Raw genomic sequence first — 11,819 nt, 5'->3', positions numbered from 1 at the left:
GCAGGGGCACGCGGGGCGGCGCGGGGCACCGATCGCGATGGGGCAGCACTGAGCCAGGCAGTCGGCAAATCAAAATGGTCTTACACCTTTGACCTGTTTTCATTGCAACTACATACTACCACGTGTTGCAGCTTAAATCCAGCGATGTAAGCGAAAGAGGAGCCCCGAAGCACGAAATGTCGAACTGGGCGCTAGGCATCGTCGTGACCACCAGTGGTCTTGGGAAGGAGGATAAGAATCGGGTGCAGCGCACCGTAAAGGACGCCGGGGGAGGTATGCCTGCAAGAGCTGTCGGTGTGCAGAACCAACAGCTAAACCAATTCGTCTGTTCGCAGACTACTCGCCTAACCTCTCGAAGCGCTGTACGCACGTGCTAACAGTGGAGGGTAAACGGAGTGAAAAACTTGATGCTATTCGTTCCAACCCAGCAACCTGGCCCCAAGCTATCGTCCACCTAGAATGGTTGTCAGCCTGCAGCCGCAGCGGCGCTCCCCTTCCACCGGAGTCCTTCCCAGTTACCTCGCAGCAGGTAATGGCAGAATCCTGTCCATTCAATGCAAGCGCGTTGCACTATCTGTCCACACCCCGGCTGGTAGCCGCTTAGCTGATTCGCCACAGTTCTCCTGCCTGCCTGTGCAGGTCCCGGAGGCTCGCAGGCCGCTCGCGGCCCGCCAGGAGCCCGCTGCGTCCCATGCATCCCGCAGCCTGTTCGGCTCGCGAGCAACCGACGACAGCAGCCTAGCAGCAGCCCAGGCCACACGCTCAGCGGCTGGCGCAGCGCCACCATCTGGAGCACCGGGTGGTCGCCCCTGGGTGCTGGACGCCCACGTCAAGCCCGAGCCCCTGGGCACAGCCACCAAGCCCCCCACCGGGCCGGCAGCGCTCCCGGCAGCGCTCACGGTGGCGGCACCGCCGCCTGCGGCCGTCACCACCGCGCACAAGCCGTGGCGTGTGCACTTCAGTCAGGTCGAGGAGGACCCCTTCGCGCCTCCGCCCACCACCCACGCCCACGCCCAGGCCGCCGCCGACGCGGCGCGGCGGCCGTGGCGCGTGCGCGTGTCGTCCGTGCCCGAGGGCGAGGATGACGGCGGAGCGGGCGGTGCAGCAGCAGCAGCGGGCGAAGGTGAGGGCCAGGATGCTGCAGGCGCGATGCAGGCCGTCGAGGAGGACGACGAGGACGAGGGCGCTGCCCGTGCCGCGGGGCTCGGCGCCGCCGCGCTTCCACCCGCCAAGCCCTGGTTGGTGCGACACATGGACCTGTCGGTGGACGACGAAGAGGCCCGGCGGGCCCGGGCCCAGCCGCCCCCGCCGGTGGTGCGGGTGCATATGCAGTCCGAGCCCGAGGCGTCCCTGGACACCGCCAACACCACAAGACGCAGCGGCACGGCGGAGCTGGTGAGGAGGGCGGCCAAAGCCTCGGATTGCGGCACGGACGCGGGCGGAGAGGTCCGACACCCGTCCGCAATCGCGCTGCTGGAGGCCCTGCAGTCCTCGCAGGAGTCCGGCGCGGCGTCCACGGCCTCAGCCAGAGGCGCGGCTGCAGCAGCGGCTGCGGGAGCTGGCGCGGGGCCTGCAGCACCCGGCCACAGCCACCGGGGCTTCCCGCAGCAAGACGCAGACGGCCACGGCCGAAGCGGTGCTGGTGGCAGAGGCGCAGGTCTGGATGGGCGGGACGGGGACGGTGGCTTTGAGCCGTCCTTCACGCAGTTGGCAGCGGACCTGCAGGCGTTACGTGCGGACTTCGACACCAGCAGCAGGGCCCCGCCTCCACCCTCGCCGCCTCGGACCGGAGCAGCACGCCAAGCGCAGGCAGCCGCTCTGGGTTTAGCCGGCGCCCCAGCCCGCCCGGCAATGTCACCCAGCGTGAGCGGCCGCAACTGGGATTCTAGGCCTGAGCTGCAGCCGCAGCGGTCCCCGGGCGCAGTTGGGCCTTGGGCGCGTGGGCAGCTGCCAGGGCCTGCCCCCATGGCGGGCCGCGAGGAGCCCGAGGAGGAGGGCCGGCCGAGTTGGGGCGCGGGGCCAGGGCTCTCGCAGCTGGTCGCAGAGCTGCGCGAGGCGAGGGCCGGGCTGGGTGAAGGGCGGGACCCCGACGCCGCTCACCCTACGGCTGCAGCCGACAGCGGCCTGCGAGCGGGCGCGGGCGCGGCGGCGCACGGCCCTCCTGGAGCTGTCCGGGAAGAGCAGGATGATGGCGATGGCGAGGCAAGAGGAGTGCATCTGAGTCAGGGCGAGTACGGCCCGGGTCGGGGACTGTCCCAACTGGTCGCTGAGCTGCGGGACGCGAGGCAGGGGCTCGGCGGGCGGGGCGTCAGCAGTGGCGGCGGAGGCAGCGGCGACCGCGACGGTGCTGATGAGCCCAAGCCGGCGCTACTGGCAATAGCAGGAGGCGCACCTAGTGCCCCCAGGCTGTGGTCGCCGCCGCGTGGCGTGCTGTGGGGACGGGGCTGCCCGCAGCCAGCCCTCGACGCCGGCCGCACATCACCACCACGCGTTGTGCAACAGCACCAACCTGACCACCGGCACCAGCACCAACACCAGCCCATCGATGACGTGAACGAGCTGGAGATGGAGGACGGCGAGGCGGCGGAGCCCTGCCCGGGGCCGCTGACGCAGCTGATCCAGGGGCTACAGGAGGCGCGGCAGGGGCTGCAGGCGGGGGCGGGAGTGGGGCCGGGAGCAGGGCTTGGGGGCGGCTGGCAGCTGGAGGCTCCCGAGCGTCAGCAACAGGACCGCTCCTCGCTGCTTCCAAGTCCACCGTTGGATGCGTGGGACCGGCACGGAGAGCGGCAGGACCAGCGAAGGCTGGCCTTGCCAGGGGCACCCAGCCCTACGGGCGGTGATAAGCAGCAGCAGCAGCAGCAGCAGCAGCAGCAGCAGGCAACGTCGCGGGCCCCTGATTGGGCGTTGCCCCCTCTGGGTGATACAGAGGACCAGGACCAGGCCATGGCCGACACATACCCACACCACCTGCATCCCCTTGCGGCGGGAGGGGCGGGGCCCTGGGTGGATGGCGAGGCGGGGCCAGCGCCAGGGCCCTCTCTGTCCCAGCTGGTGGATTCAATGCGCCAGGCGCGGCAGGGCCTGGCGGGGGCCACGGCAGGGCAGCGCGATGTGGTGCAGCCAGCCGGAGATAACGCAAAGGCCGCAGCGGGCGCAAGCCCTGGTCCGGTCCAGCCATGGAGCATCCACAGTCGGGGCGCGGCGGCAGCGCAGCAGCCACAGCAACAACCCTCGCCGCTGCAGCAGTCGCCCACACGGCCCCGTGCCCAGTCCCCCAGTCACCAGCACCCCAGCTCCCATCGCCCACAGACGTGCGTTGCAGCAAACATGGAGCAGGGCGAGGACAAGGGTTCCCACGCGGGGCCGCGGCCAGCAGGTGCGGCGGATGACACTGTGAGCTTCTCTCAGCTGATACGCCTCATGCAGCGCCAGAAGATAAATCGACAGGAAGCGGAGCAGGCACAAGGGCAAAAGCATTTGCAAGAAGAGAAAGAGCACATGGAGGTGGTGACAGCGGGAGAGGCGGCGGCGGAGGAAGAGGATGCTGAACAGGCTGCGGCTGAGGCGGAAGAGGCGGACGATGGCGACGACGGTGCTGACTCAGATGGGACCCTGGAGCCGCCGCCGTCACAGCGGCTGTCATTGGATCTTGGGCAGCTGATGCCAGCTCAGGGCGGGTCAGCGGGCACCTTTCAAGGCGAGACTCTGCGTGTGAAACCCGAGGTGGCAAGCCCGGGTGTCAGGCCTGGGCCGCTTGGCCTCTGCGGGTCGCCTGCTGTGGAGCGGTCACCCCCGCAGGAGCCGGCGGCCATGGAGTGGGAGCCCAGGCAGCAGGCCTCGCCGCAGCCTGCATCGCCCCAGCATGAGCTAGGCTACACTGCCGTCTCCACTGGCCGCACGACGCCGCGCACGCAACCGCAGCAGGTCTCGCATTCCTGTGCGGCGGGTGTGGCGGCGGCAGATGGCACTGGGAGCGACCGGCCTGATGCTGCTCGGACCGAGGGTGGCCTTGCAAGCAGCCCGCTCAGTGGTAGGATCGCCAGTGCTATGGCGGCGGCTGTCGCGCTGCCGCTGCCCTGGAGCCAGCGGCCCGAGTCTGAGCCCGATCCTGATGGCACTGCAGCGCCAGGTGACGCAAGGGGCAGCGACATTTCTGAGCCTCAGTCGCACAGCCAGGGCCGCAGCCGCGCTGCTCAGGGCTTGCACGTGGTGGTGCCGGGCATGGCGGTCGCCGCCGCCGGCCCCAGCCCCGTCCTGCGGCCCGTGTCCCTGTGGACGCGCCTCGGCCCCGAGGCATCACCGCAGTCGCCTGCAGCGGGCCTGAGCATGCGCCACGGCATCAAAACGCCCACGGCCGCGGCAGGCGCGGCATCTTCTTTCACGCGTGGCTCGGAGGAAGATGCGCACACGGATACGGGCGGCTTTGGAGGCTTTCACGTGCCCCTAGCCAGCCAGGGCGCAGCTACCACCGCCGGCCTGCGCAGTCCACTGCCCACAGCCGGCGGCGCGCCTGCTCTGTGGTCAGTGGCAGGCACTGGCGACGATGGGGCTGCTGGGGACATGGAAACCGGGACGCCGTACGCCGCCCGGACGCCGGCACCCGCAGCCAGCGGACAAGAGCTCAGCTTTGGGTTCGGGGTCGGGCTGGGGGAGCTGGCCGGGGTGAACCCAGACACGCCGGCGAGCGTGCGCGGTGGCTACGGGCGGACCCCTGCCCGCGCGACAGCTGGCGCTGCGGCTGCTGCGGCAGCTGCGGCGGCGGGGCCGCTCGGCCGTTGCAGCGGCAAGGCGGCGGCACGCAAGATGGACTCGCGCACGCCGTCCTTGCTGTCCACGCAGGGCAAGCACAAGCGGCGGGAGGTCCGTGACACGCCAGCCGCCATGCGTGGCCCGCAGCCGCTGCTCGCGCCGCGCTCTCCTGTGCTGTGGCCTGAAGGCAGCCAGCCGCTCTGTGTGGGCCTCGACTCGGGGGCAGGCTTGGCAGCAGTGGCGAGCCTGCAGCTCGGGGCAGCCAAGCAAAGCTCGCAGGCGCAGGCGGTCTCCGCGGCGCCCTCCGCAACCTCGCAGGACTCGGCGGCGCACGCGACATCCTCACAGGGGACGCGGCGCTCGCAGCAGGGTCAGCCGGCCTCGCACTCGCAAGGCCTGGCGCTGCTGCTGGTTGGCTCGCAGCAGCAAGGCTCGCTGCAGGCTGGCGGCGGCAGCGGCGGCGGCAGCAGCCTGCCACAGTTGGGCCTGGAGGAGGTCATGCAGCGCCGGGCACACATGCCCTGGGCTCGGGCTACTGCCGGCACCGGCGTACCCGCAGCGATCGGCGGAACGGGCACAGCTACTGCCGCTGCACCCACTGCGCGTGCGGCCGCGCTGGGCTGGCAGGGCGTGTGCGCGTCGCCCATGCCCATCACGCCGGGCCCGTGGGCAGCGCCGGGGCAAGAGAGTGACGCGGACGATGATGTTGATGAGGCGGCGATGCTAGCGGCTGGCCGGGCGGCGGCGGCTGCCCGTGTCGCGGTGGCCGTTGGGGGCAAGGGTGGCGCTGCTGGGCTGGGCATCGCCTTGGTCCCTGCCATGACGGCTGGCGCGGTGCAGCTGGGCGGGCGCAGCAGTGCTGCGGCTGCCGCGCTGAGCACAGACCCGGGTGAGGCAGGGGCTGTTGCAGCAGCTGGCACCGGCACCGGCATGGCTCTACCCGAGCTTCCGCAAGCGTCTTCGGACGATTCGCAGTCCCCGTCCAACTCCGGGTCAGAAGATGACGACAGCCAGCCGCCCATCTTTAACCTGGCTCGCGGGCGTTCACAGCTGCGGCGGGATCAGCCCACAGCAGTACGGCAGCAGGTGGCACCCGCCGTGGCCGCTCCTGCAGCCGCTGCTGCTCCTGCGCCGATTGCGCCCAGCCGCGCAACTGCCCGTCCTGCCGCTGCTGTCGCGCGAGCTGCGATGCTGGCCCTGCCGCCTGGCACCGAGTCGCAGTCGCAGCAGGATACGTCGGAAGCGCCGGAGGTGCACGAAAATGCCGTACCGGACCAGCCACGTCAGCAGCCGCACGCAGCTGTGTCGGATGCTATGCGGGCCCTGGGATCCTTGGAGCTGCGGGAAGCTGATGCCTGGTGTGGTGGCAGCGCAGAGGCCACCGGGGCAGGAGATGCATCGCCGCCGCAGGGCATTGAGCAGGACCAGCAGCAGCTGCACGGCAGCTTGCCACAAATGATCGCTGGAGACGGCGGGGCTAGCGGCGGGCTGCTGGCCGGGGCAGCGGTCATCATCGACCGCTGCCTGGGCCAGGAGGTAGCCACAAGGTAGGGCTGTGCTGCCAGCCTGGCGACCTGCAGCTGGAATTGTCGACTGACGGACTTGTTGCCTGACGGGCTGACGTACTGGTAGCATCCGGAGGCGGTGTTGATCCAGTCGCCCGTGTGTTCATGTGCAGGTGCGCTGCGGCGGTGGCGGGACTGGGCGGCCATGTGAGCACTGCTTCCCATTTGGGCTGCGGCGCGGCGGCGGTGGTGTGCGAGCCGTCCCGCGCCCCCCGCTGGATGGCGTGGGGCGCGCACCTGCTGTCCCCGAGGTCCCTCACAAGGTGCGCATTACCCATGCACACGAAGAGGGTACCGTAACGCATTGACACAAGCATGCATGCACGCAAGCACGCTGCGTGCTCTTTTGTGCTCGCTAGCAAGCACTGCAATGAGCTCGATAGCAAGCGAAGATGTTCGCTAGCTGCGGCGAATGGCCGTCCTCACACACAGTGCCTGATGTGATAACCGTTTGATGCGCTTGCTGCGGAACCTTGGTCGGCACCTGCAGGCTGGCGGGCCAGGACTTGGACAGCGCCTGCGAGCCAATCGACCCCGTGGCGGTGGCCTCCGCCGCCGCCAGCAGCCTCATTTGCCTGTCCCGCGGCGTTGCCAGTGCGGTGACCGAGACCTGCTGCCAACGCGACGGCGGCAACAGCCACCCTGACGTTGATGTCAGCGGCGCTGCTCGCGGCACAGGCTCCACCGCTGGCGCCCCGCCGGCCGGCCCGGCAGCGGCGGCGTCGGACGGTGCCGCTGGAGCGGCGGGCCCGTGGTCCAGCCGTGCCTCTCGGCGGCAACTGGTCATCGACCTGAAGGCTGCGGAGGACAGTACCGCCGCTGGCAAGCTGCTAGGTGAGCGCAAGGTTCAACCCAATCGGCAGCAGGCATCAGTACGCTACAACATCTGCTGACTTGCCTTGTGACTGTATGTCGCTGCCGTGTCCGGATACACAGGGATGCGCGGGCAGGCCGCTGCGGCGCACCTGCGCAAGCCGCCCGCCGCACCGCCCAGCCTGCTGGACCACCTAGTCTGGAACGTGTCACAGCCGCCGGAGGCCGCGCAGACCCTGGCGCCGCCGGCCGACTGCGGCGGCTGCAACGAGCCAGCAGGCGAGCCCGCGGAGGACGCATGGGGCTACGGCGGCTCGCAGGGCTCGCTGGATGAGGGGCCTGCAGGGCTGGCCTGCATAGCGCCCGCGTCGCAGCTGCAGGAGCCGCGCGCTGTGGAGCAGCGGGAGCTGGATGCAGTGGTTTATGCGGTGCGGGGGAGTTGCGGCCGGCTTGTCACGAGGGGGCTGGTGCACAAGGGTTTGTTGGGGACTCAGCCACGCAGGAGGTGGCCTTGCAAGGATTCACGGAAGGTCTTATGTTCCACGTTCGTGTCTGCCCCTGCGTCTCACCCTTGTTAACTGCCTTCCTTTGCAGGGCCGGCGGCTGACGCTGCTGCTGCCACAGGATAGGTTTGGCATTCTGGGCCACAACTCGCACACCGTTGTGTCGCCGGCCACGCTGCCCCTGCAACCCCTCCACGGCGGCGCCACCGGCGGCGGAGGCGGAGGCGGCATCACACTGCGGGCGCTGCTGACGGCGGTGCAGCGCCACTACGAGCAGCCGCTGAGCAATGACGAAATGGTAGAGGCGATGGCGGGGCACCCCGACCTGCGGCGGGCGCTGCAGGTGGCGTGGCAGAAGGTGCAGGCGCCACCGCGCTCGGCGCTGCTGGGGCAGGCGGCAGTGCTGGTGGGGATGCGGCGCTGCGGGCAGAGCGGGTCGCTGCCCGTGTATGAGCTGCAGCTGGCGCAGTAGTGTGTACAGGGACGGGCATGGTAAGGGTGTGGATGTGTTGGGCTTTGAAGGTCAGGGGCGGGCGGGCGGGTATAAGTATGTGCCCGTAGAGCTCTGTGCGCAGCTTGAGGTAGGAGAGGAGGCGTGCTGTCGAGCTATGTCTTTCGACGAGGGGAGGCCGCTTCGGCGGCCCGATAGCCCCCTTACACCCCGCTAACTGACCCCAAGTTGGTCGCCAACGCGCTGGGCTCCGTGCGGGTGGGGCGCGGCTCCTGGATTGCGGGGGGGGCCTGAGGGCCCCGCTAACCCCGAGACCAGGAGAACCTGAAAAGGCCGCGGATGCTTCAGATGATGTGGACATGTGTGAGCAAGCCGTTGTGTTGGAGCTACTGTTGCAACTGACTGGCCATTGTCGGCCACAAAAAGCAAGACATCAAGAATCACTGGGGGGCTACCGTGCACGTGCATTTACACGTTCTATTTCGCCTGTCTGCGGCGACGGTGCGCCTGACTATCTGAAGGCTGCGGCAACCGGCCACCCGAGCGTGCGCACCAGACACGGCCCAGTTCGTGGTTCCCGAGCCCTCAGTTCCGGCAAGTATCAAACGGTCTCATCACTCAAATCACCTTAACCAGCGCTGGATATAATACGTACCCAGCGTGTGCTCACTCGTCGCCGGCAAACTCATATGCGTGCGCAGCGCCCTCAGGTAAAAGAATTGCGCCCTAGCACCGCCTAGCCTCCACCCCGCCATGTGGGTCTCAGTCACACATGCTCTTCAACGCGCTCGAAACGAACGGCGGCGGAGGGATTCGCCCCATACAAAATGCCGCAACCCAAAAAAACTCGCCAGCTGTTACTGAACATGTCAAATACCGTATAGCGCACGTCAAACACCATGTGCGCACTGGTCACGGTTTATGTCTGCGCCAGGTCCGCGTGACCTTCGCGCCAAGCACGCGTCACACACACCAACGCTTCCCGAATGCTGCAGTCACGCCAGCGCGCTGCCCCGCCCTGATAGCGTCCAAGGCCTGCCGTAATCCTCCATAGCAGCCTCCAATACAAGCCACAACTTCTTGCAATTGGCAAGCTAGTGCTTTACTTCTCGAAGCCCAGGTCGTTCTCCGCGGCGTAGCGGTCCATGAAGCGCATGAAGCGATCCCACTCGAACTGAGAGCGCATGTTGAACTTGGCCTCAATCGCCTGGGGCTTGCCGTTGATGAACTTTGCCTTCACGTCCGTAGTGCTCAGGGTGCCCTCATCGTCCACCATGAAGAGACCGGTGATATCGCCCATCTCGCCAGAGGCCTGGGGGTGGAGAGGGGCAGAGCACAGCGAAGTGGGGGTTGCCAGCGATGCGGCTTTCATCACAGGTGCCGGAAGCGTCCAATAGCGCTGCGTAAACCCACAGCGCGCAACACAAGTTGTACCCCCGTAGATCGAGCCACATGCATAAATGATGAGTTCACGTCGTTGTGCGGCCTTCAAAGGGTTTACAGCCAGCAGCTCGGCTTGCGATTCCTGAGCCACACGCATGGCAGTGCACGGCTGGACCTCCTTGGACGCCCCTCATCCGACCTCACATCGATGACCTGGCTCACCTGGAAGATGCTGGGGTTCTCAAAGACGAAGATGGCCGTCCCGTTGGCACCGGTGCGCGAGCGGGTCAGGCGCACCTCGGGAACCGTCGGCTCAGCCACGCCCTTGATGAACTGCAGAGACGCAGCGTCGCAAGCCACATTGCGCACCGGGCGAGGGGCCACCGCCTGCATAGGGCGGGCACCTGCAAACGCAGGGTACAGAGCGACCGATAAGCTGATGTCACTTGCAGCCTGCTTCTTCAACCCGAAACAATCGCCATACACGATCTGGCCTATTGTATGCCTCTGCGCATCAAATGCATTCTGACTACAGAAGAAAGCTCACCGCTGCGCACAGCGGCCGAAGTGCGGGAGGAAAGGCACTGCATTTTGCAAGACGGCTATATGTAAGGTATATGAATATGTAGTGTCAGTCGTTCTCAATTGGATTTGGGCCACGCAAGGCTTGTATAGCCGGTCTCAGGCTTCTGGCATGGGGCAGCTGGCCCCATCCCGGGGCCAGCCGAGTGCCCCGCGTAGGGAGGCGACGGTACAATGCATCTAAACGTGCTGGTTGCGCCACGCTTCACCCTTTTAGTCTTACCCTTGTACCGCTGACACTGTTTCGGAAAGATGCTGGGGCGTCGTGCCGCGATGCTTGCCCGTGAGGCTGGCTTCGGCCGCCCCATCGGCCGCTCTCCGCAGCAAATGCAGCAGTCTCGTGGCATGGCCGGCGGTGGTGAGCAGCTGGGGGCGGTCTCGGCGCAAACGTGATAATCAGACGGTCTCGGTCACAAAGCATAGCGAGCAGTGTCTCCATGGGCTAAATACATCATTGAATGTGTGGATGGAAGCCCGGCATGCGCCGGAAGCCCCGCTGGGTAGCACTGGCACTGCCCGGGAGTCGCATCTGTCGCGCTTGTGTGCAGCTTTTGGCACTGGAGTGTCCTGGGTTATACTCAACATGGGGCTGTCAAGTGGTCGACAGGGAGGGGAAAGGTCCCCGGCAAAGGCAGCTCGCCGGGGGGCGCCGAGTGCCCCCCCCCCTTCGCGTCTATGTTGTTTGATAACTGTGCCCCTTGGCTCCATGCTATTCTATACGTGCAGATGACGACGGTGTGCACCGTGTGAACTGGTGGGACGCCCCCACTAACCCTGACATTTGGAAGAAGCACCAGCTGGCGTGGTGGACTGTGGCTGCCTACACCGGTGGGTGGAATTGGGGCGTAAGCCGTTTAGGGAAGCGGCAGATACGATCTACGAGGACAGCGCGACCTTTCTGCGCCTCTGCGCCTCTTTGTGTGCACTTGCCATAGTGCTACGGGAATAGTCACGTTTAGTGTCCGGCATTGGGGCAGGTATGGAAAGGGCATGTCCGATATCTGCGTGCCACCCGGGAGTGCTATCCTGGGTTGGTGCAAGGGCTGTCAGCTGTCATGCTTAGCCCCAGTAGGTACGAGAAGGGAGCTGCCAGAGTGCAGTCAGCCGCGGTATAGACGCTTGGCTTGCGCCACGCGGGGCTCCGCAGGCTTCCTGTGTGCTTTGCGGCCCGCTCCGTGCATTTCCGAGTGACCCGTTTAGCCTGCTTGCGCTTCCATCCACCGTAATCCGGCTACCTTAACCTGTCGGTTGCAGGCGTGTACTGGCTGGTGGCTGGCGGCAGCAAGAAGGAGGAGGCCGCCAAGTAAAGCAGCGGCCGTAGGCGCAGCAGTGGCGAGCAGTCGTTGTGCTCCAGCTGCATGTCATGGGGGGGAGGGAGCCAGCAGTGAAGGGCAAGCAATCTGCGGGAGTTGGCACATGAGGCCTGTGGGGCGTGCAGTGCACCTCTGGCGGGCCGATTCGGACGTGCTTGGGTTTAGGTATGGATGCATGTAGGCCAGGCCACCGGCTTTTGCGTACAGTGCGCACGCAATGGGCTGTATGTACGGGCACTGGCAGGACCGATGACGAACAGCGGAAGGGCTTAGGTTCGGAATGGAAGCTTAACCACGTGAGATGGATAGATGTGTATGATTTACTGCTGGCCTCACCAGTGGGCTTGCTCAACCGGATAGAGATAGGTGCGTCGCATGGGAGAGGAACATCGGCTGCTTGTGTATGGCAGCTGTCGGGACATCTGTAGTCTGCATGTTGTATGCCTCACAGTACCGCCCA

At 66.7% G+C, this 11,819-nt stretch overlaps 3 protein-coding genes across 4 annotated transcripts; 2 read left to right on the top strand and 1 right to left on the bottom strand.

The window, feature by feature from the left end:
- The first annotated feature begins 93 nt into the window (after positions 1–93).
- On the top strand, positions 94–8,519 carry CHLRE_10g440500v5 (uncharacterized protein). 2 transcript variants are annotated; one of them, XM_043066784.1, is made up of 7 exons: positions 94–273; positions 336–529; positions 640–6,296; positions 6,428–6,577; positions 6,805–7,148; positions 7,251–7,555; positions 7,722–8,519. In XM_043066784.1, the coding sequence occupies exons 1-7, from the start codon at positions 177–179 to the stop codon at positions 8,100–8,102; spliced, it is 7,128 nt and encodes a 2,375-aa protein (XP_042920180.1). In that variant the 5' UTR covers positions 94–176; the 3' UTR covers positions 8,103–8,519. The 2 variants fall into 2 exon arrangements, with proteins under 2 accessions (XP_042920180.1, XP_042920181.1); XM_043066783.1 differs by having other exon boundaries at positions 619–6,296.
- Positions 8,520–8,533: 14 nt separating this feature from the next.
- CHLRE_10g440450v5 (uncharacterized protein) lies at positions 8,534–10,113 on the bottom strand. Its single transcript, XM_001690485.2, has 3 exons — positions 10,012–10,113; positions 9,687–9,868; positions 8,534–9,393 (listed from the first exon to the last, which is right to left on the bottom strand). Exons 1-3 carry the CDS (start codon positions 10,052–10,054, stop codon positions 9,184–9,186), a joined length of 435 nt encoding a protein of 144 aa, XP_001690537.1. The 5' UTR covers positions 10,055–10,113; the 3' UTR covers positions 8,534–9,183.
- Positions 10,114–10,213: 100 nt separating this feature from the next.
- On the top strand, positions 10,214–11,805 carry CHLRE_10g440400v5 (uncharacterized protein). The gene is made up of 3 exons (XM_001690316.2): positions 10,214–10,404; positions 10,773–10,874; positions 11,301–11,805. The coding sequence occupies exons 1-3, from the start codon at positions 10,299–10,301 to the stop codon at positions 11,351–11,353; spliced, it is 261 nt and encodes an 86-aa protein (XP_001690368.1). The 5' UTR covers positions 10,214–10,298; the 3' UTR covers positions 11,354–11,805.
- Positions 11,806–11,819: the final 14 nt, after the last annotated feature.

The sequence above is a fragment of the Chlamydomonas reinhardtii genome, chromosome 10 (genome assembly GCF_000002595.2).
Source record: "Chlamydomonas reinhardtii strain CC-503 cw92 mt+ chromosome 10, whole genome shotgun sequence".
Lineage (NCBI taxonomy): Eukaryota > Viridiplantae > Chlorophyta > Chlorophyceae > Chlamydomonadales > Chlamydomonadaceae > Chlamydomonas > Chlamydomonas reinhardtii.
This window is presented reverse-complemented; position numbering and strand designations above follow the sequence as displayed.

Excerpts from the sequence above, each read along its gene's own strand:
- CHLRE_10g440500v5 (XM_043066783.1), top strand. The coding sequence starts at position 177 with ATGTCGAACTGGGCGCTAGGCATCGTCGTGACCACCAGTGGTCTTGGG. Across the intron at positions 7,149-7,250 it reads CGCCGCTGGCAAGCTGCTAG|GGATGCGCGGGCAGGCCGCT; the intron begins GTGAGCGCAAGG and ends CCGGATACACAG. Across the intron at positions 7,556-7,721 it reads TGGATGCAGTGGTTTATGCG|GGCCGGCGGCTGACGCTGCT; the intron begins GTGCGGGGGAGT and ends CTTCCTTTGCAG.
- CHLRE_10g440450v5 (XM_001690485.2), bottom strand. The coding sequence starts at position 10,054 with ATGCAGTGCCTTTCCTCCCGCACTTCGGCCGCTGTGCGCAGCG. Across the intron at positions 9,869-10,011 it reads TTCGGCCGCTGTGCGCAGCG|GTGCCCGCCCTATGCAGGCG; the intron begins GTGAGCTTTCTT and ends CTGCGTTTGCAG. Across the intron at positions 9,394-9,686 it reads AGAACCCCAGCATCTTCCAG|GCCTCTGGCGAGATGGGCGA; the intron begins GTGAGCCAGGTC and ends CTCCACCCCCAG.
- CHLRE_10g440400v5 (XM_001690316.2), top strand. The coding sequence starts at position 10,299 with ATGCTGGGGCGTCGTGCCGCGATGCTTGCCCGTGAGGCTGGCTTCGGC. Across the intron at positions 10,405-10,772 it reads TCGTGGCATGGCCGGCGGTG|ATGACGACGGTGTGCACCGT; the intron begins GTGAGCAGCTGG and ends CTATACGTGCAG. Across the intron at positions 10,875-11,300 it reads GACTGTGGCTGCCTACACCG|GCGTGTACTGGCTGGTGGCT; the intron begins GTGGGTGGAATT and ends TGTCGGTTGCAG.